This window comes from Prionailurus viverrinus, chromosome C1 (genome assembly GCF_022837055.1).
Source record: "Prionailurus viverrinus isolate Anna chromosome C1, UM_Priviv_1.0, whole genome shotgun sequence".
NCBI lineage: Eukaryota > Metazoa > Chordata > Mammalia > Carnivora > Felidae > Prionailurus > Prionailurus viverrinus.
The window spans coordinates 208,092,579-208,118,017 of record NC_062568.1 but is presented as its reverse complement, the minus strand read 5'-3'; the positions used below and the strand labels follow the sequence as shown (position 1 = coordinate 208,118,017).

General features: G+C 55.8%; 1 protein-coding gene across 4 annotated transcripts in view; it reads left to right on the top strand.

Moving 5' to 3' along the window:
• The first annotated feature begins 10,208 nt into the window (after positions 1–10,208).
• Positions 10,209–25,439, top strand: part of H6PD (hexose-6-phosphate dehydrogenase/glucose 1-dehydrogenase) — a 29,685-nt gene continuing 14,454 nt past the window's right edge. The window contains exons 1-4 of one of the 4 annotated variants that reach the window (XM_047870882.1): positions 10,209–10,264; positions 11,701–11,850; positions 20,314–20,950; positions 22,003–22,120. In XM_047870882.1, coding sequence (XP_047726838.1) covers positions 10,224–10,264; positions 11,701–11,850; positions 20,314–20,950; positions 22,003–22,120 — 946 coding nt within the window. In that variant the 5' untranslated portion in view covers positions 10,209–10,223. Of the gene's footprint in view, positions 10,265–11,121; positions 11,286–11,700; positions 11,851–12,215; positions 12,545–20,313; positions 20,951–22,002; positions 22,121–25,439 lie in introns of those variants that run through there. The other 3 variants (XM_047870881.1, XM_047870883.1, XM_047870884.1) reach the window with 3 other exon arrangements.

The window sequence follows — 25,439 nt, the reverse complement described above, 5'->3', positions numbered from 1 at the left end:
TTTGGGGCGCCTGGGTGGCTCAGTCGGTTGGGCGGCCGACTTCAGCTCAGGTCATGATCTCGCGGTCCGTGAGGGCTGTGAGTTCGAGCCCCGCGTCGGGCTCTGTGCTGACAGCTCAGAGCCTGGAGCCTGTTTCAGATTCTGTGTCTCCCTCTCTCTGACCCTCCCCTGCATGCTCTGTCTCTCTCTGTCTCAAAAATAAATAAATGTTAAAAAAATTAAAAAAAAAAAAAAAAAAAAGAATGTTTTTTCCAGGGATCAGTGTCTTGTGAGTATCGCCCCCTGGTGGAGGAGCAGGGGCTTCCTCCTTCCCTCCCGCCGCCTGGAAGGATCTTTAGGAGAGAACTCACAGGGCAGGCACCTGCCCCCCCCCCCTCCCCCCAGGGCCAGGGATGCAGCCCTCCCCTGAGGAATCTGCATCTGGCTAAAGCTGCCCCTGGCAGTGACGTTCTTTCCCTGACCGCTGGTCCAAGGCGGGAGCTTCCAGAGACCAGGTGTGGGTCTGGGAGAGTTCAGAGATCTTCCCAGAAAGATGAGATAGGAGAGCCTGGAGGGGGAACCAGAGGGAGAGCTCGGATCTCCAGGGGCTAGGGGTGGAATTGCCAATAACAAAAGACCAGCTAGAGAAAGTGTTTTCACTAGAATCAAAAGAACAGCAAGGGTGAGCCCTTCCAAAGTGCCCGGTTTGGTGGCACCGAACGCCTGCTGGGGCGCCCGGGTGGCTCAGTCGGTTAAGCTTAAGTGGCTGACTCGATTTCGGCTCAGGTCGTGATCTCGCTGTTGGTGGGAGCGAGCCCTGAGCCGGGCTCTGGGCTGGCAGCTCAGAGCCTGCTTGGGATTCTCTCTCTTTCCTGCCTCTCCCCTGCTCACTCTCCCCCGGCCCCCACCTCTCTTGCAAAATAAATGAATAAACTTTATAATTTAATTTTTAAAATTTTTGTTGAGTGTGTTTATTTTTGAGAGAGAGCATGTGAGCAGGGGAGGGACACAGAGAGAGAGAGAGACAGAGGATCTGAAGTGGGCTCTCTCCGCTGACATCAGAGAGCCTGATACGGGGCTCGAACTCATGAACCATGAGATCATGACCTGAGCCGAAGTCGGACGCTTAACAGACTGAGCCACGCAGGCGCCCCTAGACACAAAAGCTTTAAAGACACGCCAGGGTTAATGTTGCAATTGCAGGGAAACACGATCAGCACACCGCGCATTAGGTAGGGCTCCATTTACGCTTCCCGCCTCACCTCTAAATACCTGTTTGGGCAGAGCCGCACCCCTTAGGGTTCTATTTGCAATGTGGATTTCTTCGAGTACCTGGGAGCCTCGCTCTAACATTACCCTGGAACTTATTACGGATAAACTCATTTGGGGCCTCATCCATGCAGTGCTTAATTCTAGAAGAATTAGGAGAACATCACTCTTGTCTTACCCAATTGCCTGCGTTCTGGGAATGTAGTGTTTCAGAGACCCCGGCATGTGCTTGAATTTCACGTGCCTTTTTATTTCGTAACAGGGACTCACATGTTCTCCCACACTGGACTGGTCATCAAGGCAAAGTGTCTGACTTAAACTAACACATAATTCGCCTTTTACAATAAAATTGCGGCTGGACAGGCATTGGTGGGGCGTCGGGAGGGACAGGGAGCAGGGGAGACGGGGGCTGGGCCCTCGAAGAAGTTCCCATTTCTGCCACATGAATGCTGTCCCAGTCCTGGCCGATGTCAGCCTCTGGGATAAACCTCCCTGTGCCCGACCCTCTCCAGACAAAGGTAGGGGGGTGGCTGGCCTGTCCTAATCCTGGGGTGCAGGAGAGACAAATGGGCACCCTAATTGAATGCTGCTCTATAAGCCAAGTGCCTCTCAGCATCTTGTCCACAGGACGCTGCCCCAATGTGACTTAACGTTTCTTTTTAGTGACTTTGAAAATTGTGACAACAATTTACCATTTACCATTTAAATCATTTTTTGAGCGTACAATTCAGTGGCATTACACATTCACCACCTTGGGGTGCCTGCGTGGCTCAGTCAGTTGGGCGTCTGATTCTTGGTTTTGGCTCAGGTCCTGATCTTGTGGTTTGTGAGTTCAAGCCCCGCATTGGGCTCTGTGCTGACAGAAGAGCCTGCTTGGGATTCTCTCTCTCTCTCTCTCTCTCTCTCTCTCTCTCTCACTCTCTGCCCCTCCCTCTCTCTCTCAAAATAAAGAGATAAACTTTATTTTTTATTTTTTAAATTTCTTTAATGTTTCATTTCTTTTTGAGAGAGAGAGAGAGACAGAGCTCGAGCCGGGGAGGGGCAGAGAGAGAGGGAGACACAGAATCTGAAGCAGGCTCCAGGCTCCGAACCATCGGCACAGAGCCCGGCGCAGGCCTCAAACCCACGAACTGGGAGATCGTGACCTGAGCTGAAGTCAGATGCTTAACCGACTGAGCCACCCAGGCACCCCTAAGTAGATAAACTTTAAAAACAAAAACAAAACAACAACACCAAAAAAAAAACCCATTCACAATGTTGAGTAACCATCACCGCCAACCAATTCCAAGACTTTTTTCCTGTCCCCAGACAGAAGCTCGGTCCCCATTAAACTTCCCCCTCCCCTGGCCCTGGCACCTGTCATTGTGCGTTCTGTCCCCTTGCATGTGCCTGACTTAGGTATCACATGTAAGCAGAGCCATACATTCTTTGTCCTTTTGTGTCCGGCTTCTTGCACTAAAACATAACGTCTTCAACATCCATCCATGCTGTGGCAGGTGGCAGAATGTCCTTCCTTCTCGTGTCCGAATATTTCCGTGTAGGGATAGACCACATTTCATTTATCTGTTCATCCATTGACCGACTGTTGTGAATAATGCTGCTGTGGTCGTTGGTGTACAAGTGTCTGAGTCCGTGCTTTCCCTTGGTTTGGGGATGTACCTAGAATTGGCATTGCTGGATCATATAGTAATTCTATATTTGACTTTTTGAGGGACCTCGGAACCTTGGAACAGCAGCAGGTGCACGGCTGTACGACCCCGCCAGCAACGCATGACCGTTCCGTGTTCTCTGCGTCCTCACCAATGCTTGTTACTCTCCCCCTTTGTTTGTTTCGTTGGTTTGGTTGGAGTCTTCCTAGTGGGTGCAAGTGGTACCTCACTGTGGTTTTGATTTGATGGCTAATGATGCTGAGCATCTTCTCATGTGCCTATTGGCCATCATACATCTTACCATCTTCTTTAGAGAAATGTCTGTTCAAGTCCTTCGCTCATTTCTGAATTGGGTTGTCTGGTTTTTTGTTGTTGTTGAGTTGTAAGAGTTCTCTCTATATTCTGCATACCGATTCTGTATCGGACAGGAGATTTGCAGCATTCTCTCCCATTCTTCAGGGTGTTCTTTCACTCTCTTGATGGTGTCCTTTGATGCACAACCAAATGTGACTTTTTGCGTGTGTGAAAAGAAGGTTCATCTGACAAAGGTCTGTCAGCTGCCTGCTGTGATATATTAATTAATTCACCCATTTATACATGTATTACGGAGAGTATTTAATACAAATATGTGCTGAGGAGAGCCTGGCGCTGGGTGTTGGGGAGAGATTTGTGTTCCTAAGGTAGAGTTGCCACTGGACAGTTCACCTTCAAAGTGTTTAGAGTATAGTTGACAAGACACTTGCCATAAAAAAGAGGCTAAAAAACATGACAATAGATATTTGATCAGCCTTGTTTTTTTTTTTGGACAGAGTGAGGGGTGAAGGGCAGAGAGAGAGAGAGAGAGAGAGAGAGAGAGAATCTTAAGCAGGTTCCACGCCCAGCGTGGAGCCCCACGTGGGGTTCGATCTAATGACTGTGAGATCATGACCTGAGCCGAAATCAAGAGTCGGATGCTTAACCCACTGAGCTGCCCAGGCGCCCCTGTATGATTATTTCCAATATGTGAATTCCAGTTGATGTGATGGGGCTGTTCAAACGTCAAGGGAGGCTGGGTAGGGAAAGCCACTCAAGTCCTTCATCACCTGGCCCAAACCACACAATCAAATTTGTCACCAACAGTCAATATTTCCACCCTCACAGTCGATGCCATGGGGCATCTAAATTATCAAGAACTGGAGAATGTTCACTTAGGTGTTATAACATCCCCCACTCATCTGGTCCCTTACCAGGTCGAGGTTCTATTCTAGGGAGAGACTCCTTTCTAGCTTTGTGACAGGTATAAATACATCAGCCTATACCATCAAATCAAACCACACAGGAATTATTTTATGTCACGGGTGCTGTCCTTCAACTCTTGATTCAAAATAATGGGGCGCCTGGGTGGCGCAGTCGGTTGAGCGTCCGACTTCAGCCAGGTCACGATCTCGCGGTCCGGGAGTTCGAGCCCCGCGTCGGGCTCTGGGCTGACGGCTCGGAGCCTGGAGCCTGTTTCCGATGCTGTGTCTCCCTCTCTCTCTGCCCCTCCCCCGTTCATGCTCTGCCTCTCTCTGTCCCAAAAATAAATAAAAAACGTTGAAAAAAAATTAAAAAAAAATAATATGAGAAGTGATTTACTGTTATATGTAATGGAACTTAATGAAATACGGTCTTACAAAACAAGAAAGTGAAAGGGCATTTATTTACACGGTCAAAAGAGCATATGTTTGAAAGGCTCCGTCTTAAATTCCTATGAAGAGATTTTCTAACACAGATAAGGTGGGTTTAGGGGAAGCATCATATTCCTGGACTATGGCAGCAGAGGCCCCCGCCATGGGAGTCACGGTCTCTGAAATGGATATAAGTCTATGGAGAGCAAAGACTTCTAAATGGTTACTATGAACTATGTATTCGTATGTATTCATAGGTACTATGTAGTATGCAATATTTTTTTAGCAACATTTCTGTGATTTAAGGCAAGGTCCGCTCATACTTCAGGGAGCCTAATGCCACTGACTTTGACCTGTCAACCTTCCCTACTTGAAGCTGGCCTTCCCTACAAGAGTTTAAGCTCCCTGGGGGATAGCTATGTCTCGTGGCCCCCCAAAGACTTGCTTCAACAGTGAGGGACCCAACTGCTTACACCAAAAGCCCCCCTATCCTTGGGGATCCTTCCTCTCCCATCCCTGTGTCTAACCCATCAGCCAATCCTGTCAGTGTCCTCTCCCAAGCTCCTCTCTACGAAACAGAGGAGCCCCCCTGATGCTCTGACATCTGCAGCCTGGCTGGCTCTGGAAGGACTGCCCTCCCAAGGCTAGCCAATTCCTAGAGATCGCAAACGATTTACCCTGGAGTGTGCATTGCACACACAAACCCACCAATCCAGAGCCTACACTCCCATCCACCTCCTCCGTGAGGCTTTCACACTTGAGGCCACCTGCTTCCCGAATCACCGGGAACCAGGTACACAGCGAGGGGGCAGCCCCCATGCCCCAGAACCTGCCTTAACTATTCACACTAGCCAGTGCTAAGCCTGTGGAGCCTGCCTTGCCTATGCTTTCCCATGGGAAGGCCCTGTGCACACTTTCCCTGTCTCCCTCTGCCTTCTGACTGGCCCTGGGGCTTCCTCACGTGGCCCTGTGTGGACAGCACAGGGGTCCTCCTTCCTGGGAACCGTAACAAACTACCCTTCCAATAACCTCCTAATCGGTTGGCCTCGTCATACCTGAGTACTCATCACACTTTTTTTTTTTTAAGTTTATTTATTTATTTTGAAAAGGACAGAGAGAGCTCTGAGGGGTGGGGGCAAGGGCAGAGACAAGGAGAGAGGGGGAATCCCAAGCAGGCTACGTCCACGTGGTCGGTGCACAGAGCCCGATGTGGGGCTCGAACCCACGACACCGTGAGATCACGACCTGAGCCGAGATCAAGAGTCGGATGCTTAACCAACGGAGTCCCCCAGGCGCCCCACTAATCACGCCTTTCAAAACCCCCTGGAGCTGTGCCCCCCCCCCCCAGCCTGTCTGGACCCTTCGATGACCCCCCCTCCCACACCCTCTCAATGTGCTTCTCCTCTAAGCCTGTGGCCCAGGAACCCTGGGGACTCTTCCAAAACGAACACTGATCGTGTTGCTCTCCTCCTTACGATTCCCGGAGCCCTCTGCTGTAAGTTAGAAGAAAATCCACATTCCTCACGGGCGCCTACCACCAGTCTGAGGCCAATTCTCGCTCGGTGGTCTGGCCACACGGGATCCCTCCCGGTTCTTCCGAGATGCCACGCTGTTTCCTGTCTCGGGGGCCTCTGTACTTTCTCTTTTACACCTCCCCACCACACCCCTCCGCTTGGAGTAGAATAGAAGCTCCTCGAGGACAGGGGCCTTGGTCACAGTTGCCTCCCCGGAGCCTAGACTCCTGGCATGTCGTGAGTACCGGACAGATGAATGAGGGGCGCCTTACCTGTATTTCCGCGGCTGCAGAGGGGAGGGGTGGAGGGGGCCCGATGACTGTGGAGGTATCCCCTGCTGTGACCCTGTAGCCTCCTGGGAGCTGCTGGCTCACCAGAGGCTTCCAAACTCCCGGCCCCAGACAAGACAACTGCAGCGTCAGGGCTGGGAAAGGCAGACGGTGCCTGCTTCCTGGAGAGGCCAACGGGAAGCCGGCCTCTGTCTCGTGAGGTCCTGCTGACCATCACGTTTCCCCTGCAAGGGTGCCCTGTCCTTCCCCAGACCCCAGGCTCCTCCGGCGCCCGCTCCAGAAGCTTGGCCGTCCCCACGCTGCAACCCCACTTGGCCCGAAGGATGCGATGCAGCTTTTGTTGGTGCAGAGATGTCTGGGGCGGCTGCCAGCAGCCTTATCTTTTCATTTCATCTGCCAGCCAAGAGCTCTTCTGTGCTTTTGCCTCTTGAAGCTTGAGGCAAGAAACCCTGACCTTGATTGAGCACCGGAGCCCCTCGCTTTGTTACTCAAGGTCCCCCGTCCTGGTTCACATTCAGGCCGGCTGCTCCCCAGCCCTCTCTCTTCTTTTCCCTCGACCCCTTACCTCCCAGGCAGCCTCAAAACAAAATTTGGGACTTTTTTTTTTTCCTGAGACCTGGCTCAGCCACTAGTGACATCATTGGTTTACCTCTCTTACTCAAGGGCACTGATGTACCTCCTCAGACTGCTGACTGCCGCCTGTCAGGTGGCTGCTTCGAGAAGACACCCTCAGAGTGACTCACGGCCACGCGCCAAGTGGAGGGGCCGCCAACACCCGAACCTGGTAGGGCTGGCTCCCCACCTTCCACCACATTCACTTGGCAAGCATTTTTTAAGGGACTATTATTTGCCAGGCATCGGTCTGCCAAGGGTCTGTCTCACCGGACTGGGCAGGGACTTTGGTCACGTCAGCATTGCACAGCTATCCAAACAGATGTTTCCGGAGCATCTTATGAGACAGTCCAACACAGCATCCTGGGAAAACTGGATGTCCACACGCAAAAGAATGAAGTTAGACTCGTTGCCTCTCAGGTCATATACAAAAATCAACTCAAAATGGACCAAGAGTCTAAGTGTAAGAGCTGAAACTATTGAACTCTTAGAAGAAAATGCAAGCCTATATTTCCATGACATTGGATTAGGCAAAGCCTTTGTAGAATAGGACACTGAAAAGGCAAGCCACCAAAGAAAAAATAGAGCAGGTGGGCATCATCAGAATTACAACCCTTATGCTTCGAAGGCCACCATCAAGAAAGTGAAAAGACAACCCACAGAATGGGAGACAATTTTTGCAAACCATCCATCTGGGAAGGAACTTGTATCTAGAATATATAAAGAATTCTACCAACTCCATAATAAAAAGATAACCTAATTGACAAATGGGCAAAGAACCTGACTAGGCATTTTTGCAAAGGAGATAAACACGTGGCCAATAAGCCCATGAAAAGAGACTCAATGACAAAAACCATCGAGAACACATAAATCAACCCCGCAGTTAGATCCCAACTCACGCCCACGAGGATGGTTAGAATCAAGAAGTCAGATGATAACAAATGCTGGCAAGGAGGTGGAGAAATAGCAACTCTCCTACGTTATTGGTGGGAATGTAGACAGACCGGTGTAGCCACCGTCGAAAACATTCGGGCAGTTTCTCAAGAAGTTAATGGTCGTGTCACCATACGACTGGCCGATTCCACTCCTAGGTATGTATCCAAGAGAAATAAAACCAGGTCCACGGAAAATCACGGATACATATGTTCACAGCAGCGTTATTCACAATGCTCCCCAAGTGGAAATCCCCATCACACAGATGTCCATGAGCTGATGAACGGATAAACAAAATGTTGCATTCCCATGCAATCAAATATTATTTAGCGATAAAAAGAAGTATCAATACATATCACAACAGGGATGAACCTTGAAAACATTATGTTGCTACACGTTATTTGTGTGTGTGTGTGTGTGGGGGGTGTGTGTGTATCATAGAAAGACACAAGAGGCCACCCATTATATGATTCCACATATATGAAATGTCCAGAATTGGCAAATCACAGAGACAGAAAGTGGATTAGTGGCCACCTAGGGTTGAGATGGTGGGGGAGAAATGGAGAGTGAGGGGTAACAGGTACATGGTTTCTTGTTGGGGTGATAAAAATGTTCTAAATTGATCTTGGTGATGGCTGCTCCACTCTGTGGCTGCAGATGAATTGTACACTTTATTTTTTTAACGTAAGTTTATTTATTTTAAGAGAGAGAGAGAGAGAGAGAGAGAGAGAGAGAGAGCACAAGCCAGGGAGGAGCAGAGAGGGAGCGAGAGAGAGAGAGAGAGAGAGAGAGAGAGAGAGAGAATCCCAAGCAGGCTCCACGCTGTCAGCGCAGAGCCTGATGGCGGGCTCTATCCCACAAATGGTGAGATTGTAACCTGAGCCAAAACCAAGGGTCAGATGCTTAACTGACCCAACCCCCCAGGTGCCCCTGAATTGTACCCTTTAAATGAGTAAACTATATAGTATGTGAATTATATTTTAGTAAAGGTATGTGTAAAAAGTCATGTGGTAAAGATCCTGGACAATCAAGAGGGTTTAGGAGTCTGGAAAGTTCTAGTTGGCGGTAGGCAGAATAATGACTCCCTGAAGATGTCCAGGCCCTAATGTCTGGAACCTGTGCTCATGTCACCTTACACGGCAAAAGAGACTGCGCATGTGCCTAAGGATACGGGCTCTGAGATGGGAGATGATCCTGGGTTATCCAAGTGTGCCCAATCTAATATATGGGTTCTAAAAAGTAGAGGCCCTTTCCCAGAAGGGTCAGAAACATGAACCCCAAAACGGAGGCGAGATCAAAGCACTCAACCCTCTGTGGCTGGCTTTGAAGACTGAGGAAAGGGGACCATATGCCAGGGACTGTGGTAGCTTCTGGAAGCTGCGAATGGCCCTCAGCGGACAGGCAGCCAGGGAACGGGGATCTCAGTCCTAAACCACAAGGAACTGACTTCCGGAGGCACCCAAATGAGCCAGAAGAGGGCTGCCCTGGAAAGGAACGTAGCCGCCCTGCAACCCTGTGGTTTTAGCCCCGGGAGACCCACGCTGGACCTCTGACCCATAGGACTGTAAGATAATACGTTTGCATTGCTTTCGTCACTCGATGGTGGTAAGTTGTCACCGCAGCAGTAGAAAAACAAACATATTGTCTGTAGCTACTTCACGCGGACGTCACAAAGCCCGTCTTTAGGAGAGAAAAAGCGCTGAGCTTTCTCCTGTCTGGGGGTGAAAAACTCGACTTGTGGCTGCAAATCCACAACACCTGTTCTCCCCCCTCCCCTCCCGGTGCAAAGAGCCGAGTGAACGAGCAGAGCTGACTTGGTGAGTCGTTCGGAAAATAGAACCCACCACGTGATTTTCTTTCTAACTCCACAGACCTCTCTCGTGAGTCATTCATCTTTCTGGGCCTCACTTTCCATGTCCGTGAAGTGAAGCGGGCTGAGTTAACCCTGACTCCTGCCCACCCCACAGTTTAGGAAGATTGAAACAAAAAACAAACAAAAAAAGAGCTTGGCGAAGAGAGCCCCACGGTGCTCTTTGACAAGTCAGAAGCCACAGACACCGTCTGGGCCGCAACATGCCGGTGGTGGTGGGGGGGGGTGGGGGGGGGTATTGCTCTTCTCTTCCGGCTTCCTTCGGAGGGTTCTGGGCACACCTGGTCCCCGGTGATGTCGCCTGGAGCGTCTCGTAGCTGCTGGCAGCACAGAAATGAGCAAAGCTTCGGGTTGGCAAACGAGCAGAAGCCAATCACCGGCCCTAATGGACGAGGCTGCAGATTTGTGGGTTTGGCGGGGGCAATGCGCTTACAGCTGGATGAGACCAAAGTGTTTTCCTGATGGAAAGAAGGCAAAGCGATGGTCCAGGTCAGACTAGGAGGTATGGAGTTGGGACGAGCAGCTGTCGGTGGGGAGGACAGTTGTAACATCCTTGGCTCATTTCATCCTAGGTGCGGACCCCGCCCCCCTGACACCTAAGGGGACACGCGAATATTCTTTTTTTTTTTTTAATTTTTTTTTTCAACGTTTATTTATTTTTGGGACAGAGAGAGACAGAGCATGAACGGGGGAGGGGCAGAGAGAGAGGGAGACACAGAATTGGAAACAGGCTCCAGGCTCCGAGCCATCAGCCCAGAGCCTGACGTGGGGCTCGAACCCATGGACCGCGAGATCGTGACCTGGCTGAAGTCGGACGCTCAACTGACTGCGCCACCCAGGCGCCCCAGGGAAATTTTTTAAAGGTACTTGCAGATCACCCTTATGATGGCTGTACAGGGACTCAGGAAAGGTCCCCTTGGCTCATCTCAGTCTTTGGGCACCTGCCATCTTCCATAATGGCTCCCTCAGCCCCGGTTCGCACAGTTGTGGGAGGGCACGGTGCACCTAGGGTTGCAGAACATGGGAAGGGCTCTTGGCCAAGAGTCCTGGCCTCTCCCAGACTGTTTTGCCTGGCCCCTCCCCTAGACCCTCCTGCCCACATCCAGCTGTGGAGGCAGCCCAGTGGGTACCTGGCTCCTCCATGCCCCGGCCCAGGTCCCACCCAGCATACCACCCGAATTCTTTGTGGGGCCTGCAGTGAGCTGTCAGCTCACTGCAGGCCCCCAGATGGCCCCCGGCCTTGATGACAGTGGGGCCCAGCCCCTTCCAGCTTCCCAGCCTTCCTGGAACCCTCTTGCCCAATATCCTGTGTGGTAATCAGGCCTGTTGGCCCCACACAGTTTTGCTGGCCACTGCCAAGTTCCTTCTGCTTTGCTCTCAATGCTCTACCTCTCGCGGAACCTTCATGAAAGAAAAAGCTGCTACAAGCTTTCTTCTCTGCAGTCAGAATGCCCTCTCCTGGGTGCTCTGCACTCTTCAGCAGAGGTGACCATGCATTCTCCTGTCCCTGCGGTGGGAGGAAGGTGGGCCTGGGGAAGGGGCGGAGCTAAGGTGCTCTGGGAGTAGGGATGGGGGCGGTCTACATCCAGGAGGTGGTCCTGGGTAGCCCTGCCTTAATTAGCCCGAGGTCACTCAGGACCTTCACTCTCAGGAAGGAGCAGGTGCCTCTCTAATGGCTGGGGCGCCACTAGGGGCCCTGACAGCCTGTAGGGCTGGGAGAAAGTAGGTACGAGGTTGCTGCAGGGTGAGGGTCAGATACTGCATGACACTGGCGAGGACGGGGGTAGAGGGCTCACATGCCATCGACTGGGTGCTGACAGAAGCAGCTGACCGTGTTAGCTCACGTATCCACCTCACCACCGCCCTAGAGAAAAGGCCGTGCTCTCGTCGTCCCATTGTACAGACGAAGTAACTGAGCCTCCGGTTTGTGTCTTCAAGGTCGCACGGGTGTAAGCAGAGATTTGAAGCTGAACGTGGAGGCCCGGCAATAGCGTGCTCTCCGACCCCTATATCACGACTTCTGGGCTCTGAAAGCGAGACGGACCAAGCTGCTCATTGTACAGACGGAGAAGAGCGAGGCCCGAGGAGGCAAGTAACCTGTTCCAGGTCCGGCAGCTTCTGCCAGATGCTGGGGAGGACCCGGCCCCCCGGCTCCCAGGCTTCCTCCGCGACACCGCCACTTCCTTCCACTATTCGGGTGTCTCAGAGGGCAGCCCCTAAAGATGCACCGCAGAACCGCAGAACCCGGTGCGGAGGGGCGGCCGGCCGCTTGCCCGCCCACTTCACTCTGAAGTCCCGCCCCCTCTACGCTAACCAAGAAATCATCCGGGAGGCTCCGCCTCCCCCCACCCCTCGGTCGACCCCGAGCCGGGGGGCGTGGTCTCGCCTGCGCCTCCGCCTCTCGCCGGGGGCCTGACCGCGCGCGCGCGCGCGCGCGCGCGCGTGCCCCTGAGCCGGCCTGACCGCGCGGGCGCGCGCGCCGAGGCCGCGGTGGTCTGGGGCCCAAGCCCGCGGGGGCCCCCGCGCTCCCAGGCCGGACGCGACTCGGGTGGGGCAGGGAAGGGGCGGCTGGGCCGGCCGACTTGGCCCCCCGGCTACGCTCGGCGAAACCAGAGCGCGCGGCGGCCGCGTGACGCGCACCTGTCGGGGCGGGCCGCGCCGCGCCTGCGGAAGAGGATGCGCGGGGCCCCGGCCTGGCCCGAGCCCGGCCCGCAGCGCCGCGCGCCCCGCGCCGCCGCCGACGTGTCCCGGAGAAGCGGCCGGCTCTGACGGGCGAGATGAAGTAAGCTGCCTCCCCCGCTTGGTCTCCGGCTCCTTCGGCCGCGGGCGTTGTTGACAGTCGGCCGGCGGCGGCGCGCTCGCGCCGGGCCGCGCCGGAGGTCGGTGCGGCGGCCCCGCGGCCCGGCCGCCTCGGGCTTTCGGCCGGGCAGCGTCTCCGCGGCCACCGCGCGCCCGCCCGCCCGCCCGCCGCTGCTCGGACTCCGGCGGGGGCTCAGCGCCGGCCCGAGTTGCCTCCCAGCCCCGCTTCCTCCAAATAAATTGTCCACTTCCTCCTCCGCAGAGCCCGTGGCGGCGGGGACCGGCCAGCCCCCTTGGCGGCTAGTTTGGAGGGGCCCACGGCGTCCCTTTCTCTAGGCTTTTCTGGAAGTCAGCCCGGTGAGAGGAGGAACCCCGTGCTTTCTTTCCCGAGATCAGCTTGATCTCCCTCCGGTTTCCATCAGCGTTTGCGACACACCCATCCAACGAAGAGTTTTCCAGAAGTACACCTGTCCGCCTCTTTGAGAATCAGGTCACTTCAGCCTGAATGTTTGGTTGGAAATGAGAACTTCTGGAAAGGTCATAAACCTAAATTCTCTGCCCACCCGGCCGCCTGTCCTCCCAACGGGGCCCATGGCTCGTCGGAAGGTAGCGAATTAGGGGGAATTGGTGTCGAATGGGCAGATTTTCAGTTAGTTTCCACATTCTCTGCCCTGATCGAAGGCGGATAGACGTTTTGAGTTTCTGAGGCTCATCTTTTGGTTAGTTTTAGGAACACTCGAGATAAAAATGCTCCCTGCTTGGCATGAAGAGAGCTCATTCCTCAGACAGTAACTTTTCTTTGAGGTACGCGACTGCCCAACAAGTAACCCCTCTAGGCAGACATTCAAGTTATGTTTATACAAAGACCGGAGTTTACTAAGTTGCTCTCGGGTCCGACAGTTTTAGGCCATCTGAAAGGGAAACCTCTAGGTCATCGGTGGCCGAGCCACTTCTGACTTTCTTGATGGAATTTGAGCAAGGTGAGGTGTCGCTGCATGATGCAGCATTTCACGGTGGATTCTGCCAGAGAGACCCTAACCCGCGGGCAGAGCAGGAAGTGTCGTTTTGCTTTTTGCTGCCCAGGAAGTTCGGTTTTTGCTTTTTGAGAGCCTGGTGGCTCTTTGGGAGAGCTCTTACCACCATTGCCCTCTAAACTATTTTCACATCTGTGATCTTTTTTTTTTTTTTTTGGCCCACTGTTAAAATGAGGTGGATGATCCGCATTTTGCAGCTGGGGTTCACGCCCCTATTCTTTGGGCTAGATTATAAATCCCTCAAGGGCTGGGCTGGGGACTTTGAAGCATTCTCTTTCTAGCATTCTCTTTCTTTGATTCCCGCCCCCCCCCCCCCCCCCCCCCAGTGTGCCTGGAAGGTCATGAAAACGGTTGATGAGCCGTTTCTTGGTATGTCTTTTTTCTGTTGTGGGATGGTTAATTCATTTTGCGGCAGTTCCAAGAAACTGGCAAGAAAAGTACCTTTACTCACGATGCTGTTGGTTTCACAATGATAGAAACAAACATTTCTGGGGTGCTTACCGTCGGCTAACTCGTGCCAAGTGCTTTATGGGGATTGCCTCATCTTGTGCTTCTTATTGACTTGTTTGCCTTCCCCGCGGTTGAGACACGAGAGAAACAGACTGTTGGCACCACCGTTGAGCGCGTCTCCTAGAGGGGCAGAATCCGTGTCCACACCAATGCGGTGTTTTAAATCCCACTGCTTGGGGTCGTAGTCACATGTTTTACTGGCACGTGGGACCTACGTGCTGAAGCCAGACTGCCCGTGTTTATAGCCGATCGCCTCTGAGCTGCCTGCCTTTCAGTAAGTTCTTTCCGCCGCCCTCCCCGTGCACCTCGGCTTCCCCTGTGCCCATTCTATAAATGGGCATAGTAATGGTACCAAGCTCCTGGGTTGTGGCAGGAATTTAAAAGCTTCGATGCATGTGAAGCTCTAGGATTCGGCATGTAGTTAGATGCTCTGTAAATGTTTCTTTTATCATTACTGGTGTTGCTGCTGGGCCCGTGTACTGGGCCGTAGCGCTTGAAGTCACCAGTAGAGATTTCTTCCTTCGTGCCATCATTCTGATGCAGATAGCTCGCACACAGGCGACAGTGGTCTCCTACAGAATGGGATTTATTTGTCCATTCAGCACATATTTATAGTGCACCTTCTGTGTGCCAGGCCCTGTTTTGGATACTGAAGGTAATCAGCGAACAAAGCACAAAGCCCCCTGCCCCCGTTGGCTCTTGCATTCTGACGGGGAGGGGCGGCAGGCAATAAAACAAATACGCTTTTCACAGACGGCGTATTAGAGAATGATACGCACTGCGGAGAGAACTAGATAGAGCAGGGGCTGAGGTGGAGGTGGGAGGTTTGCAGTTTGCCAGAGTCGCCTGAGAAAGGCTCACCGAGGTGACATTTCAGCAAAGAATTCAAGTTAGCGAGGGAGTGAAGCATGTGGACATCTGCAGGGGAAAGTAGGTCAGGCAGAGCCAACGGTAAGTACAAAGGCCCTGAGGCAGGACGATGGGTGGCTGGAGCCTAGAGAGGGGCATAGTGGCAGAAGAGATCAAAGAGGTCATGGGTGGGGGGCCATAAAAAGGGCACCGAGTGCCATGTTCAGGAAAAGGCAGAAGAAACCGGAGGCCAATTAGGTGGTTCCTATAGGAACCCAGACAGGGGTGATGGTGGCTGGGACCAGAGTGGAGTGGTGGCAGGCGGGGAGTAGTTGTACTCTGGATTAATTTTGGTGATGGAAACTGTAGGATCTGCCGAGAGATTGGATGACCCCCAAAGTTTCTGCAAGGATAGAGTTACCATTTCTGGAGGCTGGAGAAGTGGAGCAGGTCAGGGGATAAGTCCCTTCAGTTTTGAACATAGTAAGTCTTGTAGACACCCAGTGAATGGTGTCAGAGTAGCAGTTGATTGTATGAGCCTGGAGTTGAGGAGCAGAAAACCCAGACTGGAGAGGCAGATTTGGTGTCCTATGTTGGTAAATGTGTAACAATTCTGCAGGGGTGGGGCTTGGGGAGGGGGGGCCCGATTTACAGCATTTGCCGGTATCTGTGGTGAAATATCCCTTCCCGGGCCGTTTCAAGCACCCCATCGTAGAATATCTTCACCTTACAGACTTAGTAGATGGAAACAATGTCAAGAACCCAGGTTAATAGTTAAATACAGTAAAATAGGAAATGGTAAACTGAAAGTATTTATTACCTTTGAATATAATTTTTTGGGTTATAAATTGGTGCGATTTGGTTTTAAAATTTTTTTGAGAGAGAGCAAAAATGCAAGTGGGGGAGGGGCAAAGAGAGAGGGGGAGCAGAGGATCCCAAGCGGGCTCTGTGCTGACAGCAGAGAGCCCAGCATGGGGCTTGAACTCATGAACCATGAGATCTGGCCTGAGCCGAAGTCGGACACTTAACCGACTGAGCCACCCAGGCGCCCTGATTTGGTCTTTAATTTAATGGCTGTGTTTAACAACTGGCTTGAAAAATTCCTAAAAATTCAGCAGGTGAATCTTGCGTGCAGGTACAGGGCGGCTCTAGCACACCTTTGGGTCATAGGGACCCAAGACCCCTGAGAAGGTGATAGGAATAAGGATTTTCTGAGATCTGGGGAGGAAACTGGCCCCAGAGCCCGATCTTGCAACTCTTGTCCCTGACCCTTCCCAAGGGGCCCGGGAAGGGAGGAGTCGAGGCCGCAGAGTAGCTGAAGGGTTTGACTGGTTTGGGTGTGTCCTGTGCAGATGGGCCGGGACCGGGAGAGTTCGGGGAAAACACTGGGGTTAGTGACTGGAGAGGGCGCTGGGCCCCTCCCCTCGCACTCTGGTTAAAAATGATCTTTAGTTTGAACTCTTGTTTTACCCCCACACATTCTTTCAAAAATTCCAAACTCCTGGGCTATGATTTGAAGAAGACAGGCCCCTCCTTCCCGCTTGGCAAACAGAAGGTGGAGGTCAAAGGTGTCAATGTGGCATTGGGAGAGGGGACAAGGCCGCCGCAGCCACTGACCTTTACCTCTCCGCTCCTTGCCCCTGCCCCGTGTCTGCTGGGAATAGCAGACCAGTGCCACTCCCCCTGTGGTTTACCAGCAGCCACCCTGCCACTGGAGCGGGTCAGGCATAGCTGCGGGGCTGCGCCCCACACCCGCCTCTTTCGCTTGGGCAGAAACAAAGACCGGAAGCAGATTCTGATCCGGACCCCCAGGCCCGCCAAGTCGGTGTTCACAGCTTTGGGAGCGTTGGCAGAGCTGTTCTTCCAAAGGTGAACCGCCCAGGATGCCGGGCGGGAACCCCTCAGACCGGACTCGGGGGGCAGGACTGCGGACATGGGCCCAGCAGTCCTGACACCCAGACGAGCCTGTCTGGAGAAGGTCCTCTGCGCCTCCCTAGACGAGGCCCCGCGGCACCGCACGTGGTGGGGTAGTGTGTGTCTGGCAAGTATCTGAGTGTCATAAATGACACTGCATCCTTCACACACTTCGGTTAAAGCTTCAAGAGTCGGTTAAAGCTTCAAGAGTCTCGCCTTAGCTTCGGAAGGGCATGTGGTCATCAGCTCTTTGCTTCCCGTTTCAGCGCCCCTCTCCCCTCCCCCAAGGTGGGCACCCGGCTGCCCTACAGGAAGGCGGAGCTGGGGCCTCTCCCTGATGAGAGAGGGGTTCTCTCCTTTCCTTGGAAAACCCGGGATTGGGGGGCAGCAGTCAAGTAGCGATCCTTCCGCTAAGTCTCTTCGTCCCGTAGGTGGGGCAGGGGGGGCCTGGCCAGGACAGACGCCTCCGTGAGAGGTCATCAAGGTGGCGTGGTGATTCACGGCAGGAGCTGGAGAAGAACCACCACTCAGCCCAACACGCAGTCCCGCAGGCTGCCCTTCCTGCGCCGGAGCTCTGCAAATGAAACTTACTTTAAATGAAAGATACAAACGGTTCATGGCAGTATTAGCGGTTGGACTGTCACGTCCAGGCTTTTTGGCTCACTTCAGGTGTGTGATTTTAGGAGGCGCCTGTAGGCCCATTCCTCTTGGAGCAGGCAGAAAGGCAGGGGGAAGTGCTTCAAAAAACCCCGCAAAAGCCGAGCCATGCCGCGCGAGGGTGGTTTAGACCGTCGGTGGGTGTGTTGGAACCGTCTGGTATCCCTGTTGCCTCACCCCTGCTCCAGAGCTGGGGCCCTGTTCTTGACTTTGTTGGGCTTCGGGGATCCTGTTTATTTCCTTGTCGGGGCAGCAAGGAGGATGACCGTACTGGTCACTGTCTCCCTCCCCTCGGGGCCGGGCATAAGGACCGGTCTGGGGAATGTGCCGTCAATGCCCGAGTTGGTTCCTCGGGGCTGCCTGCGGGGCTGAGCTCTGTAGCCGCTGAGCTGCGCAGTTCTGTCGGGCAGCGGTGGCATTATGCCCCCCCAGGAGCCAGGAAGCACCTGGCACTGAGCTAGGTTAGTTAATGTCCGCATAGGGCTTTGTCGCCTGCATCATCTCGGCTAATCGTCACAAGCCCCTCATTTAGTTCAGTGGTGTTAGCCCTGTTTTATAGTTAGGAAACGTGGACCCAAACTGACTAGGAGAGTTCATTAGATCACACAGCCAGGAGGTGGTCTTGAGCCCTGGTCCTCTGACCCAAATGCCACATTCTTCCACTTGACTGAGGAAGCCGTTCAGCACAGTGACTGGAGGCTCGGGCTTGGGGACACGACAGTTCTGCAGTCTTCTGGGCTTGGGGGAGAGGGACTGGTCCTTGGGGCTCCCTCACCTGCCCATCCAGGCTCTCTGAGGTTCCTGACTCCTCCTCTTGTCCCCGGCACTTGTCAGTCCAGAGCCCTGGCTCCGGGTGTGGGATCAGGAGCTCTGAAATGCAGCTCGCCAGCTGGAGGCTCCTCCTTCTCCAGGCTGTTCTCCGGGCTTCAGATTTCTCACCGCCTCTCTCCCGCACTGACCTTGCAGCTCTGTCTTCCCTCCAGACGGGCGATTGCCAGCCGAGAAGGAAATGCGTAAATGCATGAAGGGCCAAGGACAGGGATTGGGAAGCGGGAGAGGAAAGACTGGTCGTGTGGCCCATCTGGTTCGGGAGTGAGTGCACAGGTTAAGGGAGAGTGCAAGGGGAAGGCTGGAGGCCTCGCAGCTGGTCTCTTTACCCTCCACATCAAGCTGAATAGTGGAAACGTCTGGTGTCCTGTAGATTCTGACGCACATCCTGTCGTTGGAGCCTCATCTTGGTTTGGCCGCTAACTGCAACATCAAAAGAGACGAGGAGGAGGCAAAGGGAAAAGGGGGGGCTGGGGAGTGGGCTGTCAGAGGGTGGCCAGGTCCCTCTCAAGATGGGGGATGGTACAGGGATGCAGGAAGGTAAGGGGGCCGGGTATCGCCTCACACCTCCGTGTCCCTACCGTACAGCCAGACTCGAACCTCGTGGTGGAGGGTGTTGTTCACCCTTCATCCGGGAACACCTGCTGTCAGTCATCTTGGTTCCCTGTTCAGTGCTCCAGCGCCCCGGGCTGGGCCCCGTCGCCCCTTCGCCCCTTCGAGTTCTCAGAGCCGAGTAGCTGGCCACGCCTACTTTCCCCCCTCACTTCTCCCTTTCCCCCAAAGCACTGGCCTCGGTGGGAAATCAGAGAACGGGAGAGCCGCGGAGTAAGAATTGCACACAGTAAGCCCTACAACCTTGGTCAGAACAGAAGGCAAGTGAAAGCAGATCCTCCGGCGCATTCGTGGCGGGTCCGAGACCTCTTGCCTTTCGTACGTGTCAGCGGCTTTAAATTGGCCTGAAAAGCAGCCAAGACACGAGGGAGGATGCAGCACGCACTTGCTGTGTGTCAGCGCGGGGGCCAGAGAGCCTGGTGCCTGTTGGGCTCCCTCCTTCCTCACCTTCCTTCACCGTCTGAGCCTCAGCTTTTCTCTCTGCAAAGGGAAACTATCACGGCACCCACTCCATTGGCTCTTTTGCCTGCACTCAGTGGGATCTTATGCACGGAAGCGCTCCGTTCAGGGCCGCTGCTGTCATTAACATACCCTAGTGACACTTACATAGCGCTGGGGGGTGGTGGGCGGTGTCCTAAGCATCTGATAAATATTAACTCATTTTCTCCTTCTAATGACCCTGTGGTATAGGTCGCTGTCACCCCCATTTCAGATGAGGAACCCGAGGTTATGAGAGATTAAGTAATTGTCCAAGGTCAGACAGGGAGGAGTTGAGCTAGGATTCCACCTCGTTTGGTTCCAGAGTCCGTGTTGTTATTCACTGTGCCGTAGGAGATATTAGTAATCGTTCTGGGCCTGGAGCCCAGCAGACACGAGGGAAGCCAAGCGAGGAGTGACGGGGGTGATCCTGTCTTCTTGTAGTTCCAGCCGTCACCCGAGGGCCGTCTACCATTCCCGAGCTCGTGGGCCTGGTGGCCTGTGCTCATGGATGAGGTTGGCGTCGATCTTCCAGTGGGCAGCTCCAAATCCTGCGGCAGCCCTGGGGGCCTCCCCGGAGCTTCCTGCGGCACCGCGGTCCGTCTCTAGCAATTGGCCTACCCCCTCCCCGCATACAGTCCCTGTTTACGGGGCAGGCTCCCTACGCACCAGCTTCCTGGCACAGAAGCCAAGTTGCTGAGGAGGGAGCAGCGGGGAAGCCGTGGGATTGTAACATTTTTCTGAGAAACGTGGTTGTTTCCTGCCAGGCAGGAAATGTTTGAGAGCCTGGAAGTGTGTTTACCTCCATGTCCCAGCCACCTGAACCATGTCTGATCTTTCCTTGTTCCTTGTCTGTCTCACCTCTGCCCAGGCACCCTGGCTGTTGGAAGATGCTCACAGTGGTGATGTGCATGGCCCTCCTGGGGTGCCTGCAGGCCCAGGAGCTCCGGGGACACGTCTCTGTCATCCTGCTGGGAGCAACCGGGGACCTGGCCAGGAAATACTTATGGCAGGGGCTGTTCCAGCTGTACCTGGATGAGGCAGGGAAGGACTACAGTTTCAGCTTCCATGGGGCTGCCCTGACGTCCACCAAGCAGGGCCAAGCGTTCATAGCCAAGGTCCTGGAGTCCCTCTCCTGCCCGGAGGACATGGCACCCGACCGCTGCGCCGAACTCAAGGGTCAGTTCCAGCGGCTGAGTGCGTACCGCCACCTGGCGACGAGTGAGGACTATATGGCCCTGAGCAAGGACATTGAGGCACAGGTCCAACACGGGGGCCTCCGGGAGGCCGGCAGGATCTTCTACTTCTCGGTGCCACCCTTTGCCTATGCAGACATTGCCCGCAACATTAACAGCAGCTGCCGCCCGGGCCCGGGCGCCTGGCTGCGGGTTGTCCTCGAGAAGCCCTTCGGTCATGACCACCTCTCAGCCCAGCAGCTGGCCACGGAACTCGGGGGCTTTTTCCGAGAGGAGGAGATGTACCGGGTGGACCATTACCTGGGCAAGCAGGTGAGCTGCAGCCAGGAGTTGGAGTGAGCCGGGCGCGGGGAGACCCCACCGGCGGAGCCACACTGCTAAGGTGGGATTAGGCCTGAGCCGTCGTGAAATCCGAGGCGCCGTGGTCGTCCCGAGGGCGGGCAGGCGGCGACAGGCTGGAGGAGAAGCAGGGCGGCAAGGGGCAGGACTGCGTGGCCCTGGTCCGCCTGTGCAGCCGCGTTCTCGTCGCTGCCCTGCATCATCTACACGGGTGGCCCCAGGACTCTGGTGTCGGCCTGGCTTCCAGGGGGTCCCGGTGGGGAGATTAGAATTAACTTATTCCGCATCCGGCTGCCTTTTTTCAGTATCCGTGTCTTCCTGAGTTCTGGTTTGAGCCGAAGGCTGGTAACAAGGTCTCGCACTGCGTAGGGACCCTAAGTCCATGTTCCTCAGCCGGGTTCTGTGGCGGAGCGTGGGGTGGCCTCCTGGGTGATGCAGGCTGGCTGGCCACTTCACTCTGAGCAGGCCCTCGGAGCGCCTCTGGAACATCTCTCCCTAGAAACCCCAGCAGAGAGCACACAGCACGGCGCCCTCTGGTGCTGACCAGGCTGGTGAGCCCAGGGCCACGTGGGTGGGCACCTCATAGTTTTCCAGGACGGAGGCATTGCTTTCTGCCCAGCCCTGTTTGGAGCGGCAGCATCCCCAAAGAGTGGTCCTCAGACCAGTGTCTGACCTGGTGAGGTTTTCACCTGTTCCTGGGAAAATGAGAAAAGAATTTAAAGCTTTTCTTGCTCCATTTTTGGTGGTAAAAAGATCTCTTTCTTTTATTAAAAGTCGATGGTCATAGAAGATAAATAATCTGCAGTACTTTTTTCCTCGCAAAATAAAAAGCAGGTAACCCTGCGGAGGTCACTTACAAGTTTTTGGAGTGCGCGTAGAGCTGTGAGGCCCCAAAGCCCAGGGACTGTTGCATCCTGGGAGCGACTCCTCCGAGCAGAGGGTAGAGAAGCGTGGGCCCTTTCTGGGAGTCAGGATTCCTTCTTCACCCTGAGAACCAGCGCCCAACTGGCCTCCTTCCCCGGCAGGCCGTGGCTCAGATCCTGCCTTTCCGAGACCAGAACCGCAAGGCCTTGGACGGCCTCTGGAGCCGGCACCACGTGGAGCGGGTGGAGATCATCATGAAGGAGACTGTGGATGCCGAGGGTGAGTGAATGGCCCCCGCGCTCCGCGGCTCCCCGGCCTCCGCCGGCCCTGTGCCCGGTGAGATGGGAGGGCCGGGGGATCTGCCCAGCCTCTGCGCCCCGGCTGGTGCTTCTCAGAGGGAAGTTTCCGCCGGTATGTGTGGTGTTCCTGCGGGGCCTGCTGTGGCCCAGCTCTGGCCTGTGCTAACCCCCAGGGCAGAGCCCGCCCGGGCCTCGCTGCCCTTAGGGAACGCAGGCTGGGTGAGTAAACTTGGCCTTTCGTGGCCAAGACCTTACGTGGGTGTGGTGGGGCCCGTCAGAGCTGCCCCAGGGCTGGTACCGGTGGTGCCCTCTGCCCAGATGCTTCTCCTCACCCCCTCCTCGCCTCCCGTCCCTCCTGTTCCTTCCCAGCTCGGCCATCACTTTCTCAGGGGGCCTTCTTGACGAGCTCCATTCCCCTCACGCCCTCGGAGCACCACGTGCCTCCTCGGTCCGCCCTCCAGTCTTTTCTGTGTCCTGTCCGGGTCCAGTGTGCCTCTCCCACCAGACCGAGGGGTCAGGTGCCTCCTTTCAGGCTCCTGGCGTGCACGTCACAAGCGCTGAACGAATAATGAATGAGCAGCGTTGACCGGGGAGCCTCCGGCCTGTCTCTGCTGGGTGACCTCAGCACATCACTCCCCTCAGCTGCGAGATGGGCGGGCCATATAGAAGAGCGCTGCGGAGGCTCTGCGGAGTGCTGGCGTTCTGTGACTCCCTCCACTTTTTTGAGCCTTGACTGTATTATGGTCAGAGCAGCGGTTCTCAGCCAAGACCATAAAAGCTAATTCTTCTTGTGTCCGTCCCCCGCAGTGGCCATCTGAGGTGGGTCCTATTATTAGCCTCCACTTACGGATGCGGTTTGGTGATGTGCCCAAGGTCACGCGGCAGGAAGCGGTGGGGCCGGGTCCTTGGGGTGAGAGGTCTGGCTTTGGCACCCAGGCTCCGTAGCGGTGCGTCTAGCTCATCCCGCTGGCTGCCGTCTGCGGGGCCGAGGCCACTGTCCTCGGCCCACGGTGTGCCCCTGGGCAGAGAGGAGGGCAGACCCCTCGGGCCTGGCTGGGGGTCCAGGAGGTCTGTCTCCTGTTTGCCTGTTTCTCTTTTCCTTTCTCCTTCCCTTGGTTACTCTCTCCAGCTTCCCTCCTTTCCTCTTCAAACACGTATCTGGTGCTGGAGGCTCCGCGTGAGGGCCATGGCCATATGGAGGGCCGTGAGGCACAGCCTCTGCCCCCCCGACACCTCTCGCTGGGGGGAGAGGGTCTATTAGGACAGACTCCGAAATGACTGATGCAGGCCGACAGTGCCGTGGGAGGCGGGCAGGAGCGGGGGTGCCGGGCTGGGGCAGTCGGGCAGGGCCCCGTGAACCCAGCCTCTGAGGGCGTTGCCGTCCTCGAGCGGAGCCGGGTTTCTCCATTCCGGAGCCCCTGTCAGGACACTGACCCTCTCCCCGCCGCATTGAGCCTTCGTGGGCCTCGGGAACCCGCCCCAGCGTTTCCGTTATTTCCCGTTCTGTCCTCAGCAGGGGCTCAGGCTGTGGGTCACCTCCTTGTGCCGCTGTGTGTCCGCCGCGCTCGTGGGGGTGCGGGCTGGGCCCGGCTCTTGCTTCACCGGCAGGGAGCTGAACTTCAGATCTGGTGCTGAGGGCGTGGGATGGTGACAGGGTGCCGCCGTCACCTTCTGCAGCCCAGCACCAGCCTCTGCCCAGACTTGGCTCAGCCACCGGCAGGGCCGGGACACCGGGACGCCTCCCTCGCTTCTGAGGCCCCTTCCTGTGCCCACCCTGCGCTGGGGAGGAGCGGTGATGGCTGGGGTTACCAGCTGGCACCATCGCCCCGTATCCCTTCCAACCTTCCACCGCATTTCCCTTTCGATACCTGAGGTCACTTGCAGGTCTCGTTGCGGGATCCCTAGGGAGCCAGGGGCTGAGCAAACCAGAGGCCTGCTTACCCAGCAAAGATACTTTTGGGTTTTGGAGAAAGGAAAAGAGAAGGCAAGGCACAAAGGCAGACAGAGGCCCGGGCAGGACTGTTTGCCAAAGCACGGCCGGAGGCGGGGAGAATCTAGGTTCGGACAGTAACAGACAGCCGCGGCCCAGGAGGGTGGGCACGGTGGCCCTGCCGTCAAGGCTGCCGCGTGGGACCAAGGCCCAGGCCCAGCAGCCTCAGGACGTGGGTTCGGAGGGGAAGGGGGTGCTGCTGCCACGCCCCGGAGCACAAGGCTTTTGCCCTCAGCTGGGCCCTGTGCCTTCAGCCCAGAGGCGCAGAGACACAGGGCAGGGCAGGCAACTGGGGCGGGAGGGGGGGGGATGGGGGGATTCTATACCCGCCCCCCCAGGTTCTCTAACCCATAAGGGTGTGGCCTGCCCCATCCTCATCAGAGATGCCATCCTGGGGGTTGGATCTCCCTGGTCGGCCTGTCCGCCCACCAGTCGCCGTCACACTAGTTCAGGCTGGAGAGAGAGGACAGGAGACGTGGGCCCCGAGGCTGTGCCCCCGTGGCCAGTGAGTCCCGTGGCCAGCACATCTGGGCCTTGGCCGTGCCTTCCGCCGTCAGGATGGGAAGCGGGCAGGGGGAGGGAGGGGCTGGCCTCCTGCTGGAGGTCACCTGCCTTGCCGTGGGTCCTCGTGGATGGCCGGCCAGCTGCTACGGTGGGACTGAGGGCGGCCTGGGAGCTTCCAAGGTGGGATTCAGAGCGCAGCAGTCGACGTCAGGCTTCAGAAGGCCAAAGTGCAGGGGCGGTCTCCCCTCACGGGGGGCAGGTGCCGCTTCAGCTGTGCGGCGTGGGGAGCCTCCGGGGTGGCCCAGCTCCGGGACCCTCAGGGATGGCAGGCTACACTGCCATTCCAGTGCCGCACGCCGGGCCTGGGCCCTGGAAAGGGACTTCTGAGTGGCAAGGTCGTTTGGGTGTCCCGTCCCCGCCCCTCCCCCGCTGCTGGGCCCCAGTCCAGTCATCCGAGTGGTTGAGGCTGGCTTCCCCAGCTCCCTCTCTCCTTGGCCCTTGAGTGGCTCTCTCCTTCCCTGCCGCAGCCTCTGGCCCAGAGGAGTCTGCTGCAGTGTGAAGGCTGCCGCACAGGCAGGAGGGAGAGAGTGAGAAGGGGAGGAGGAGAGGAAAAGCACTTCCTTCCCTGGCCCCAGGGCCCCCTCCCCAGTCGCACCCAAGGTGCCCCGCCCCCTCAGAGCCACAGAAAGCCTGGGGGGCCGGATCTCCTGAAGCAGCACCATGGGCTATACAAGGAGTGACCTTGGCTGTGTGGAGATGACCCCTGCTGGCCCTCATGGTGGCCGCCGGGAGGCTCTGCTGAAGG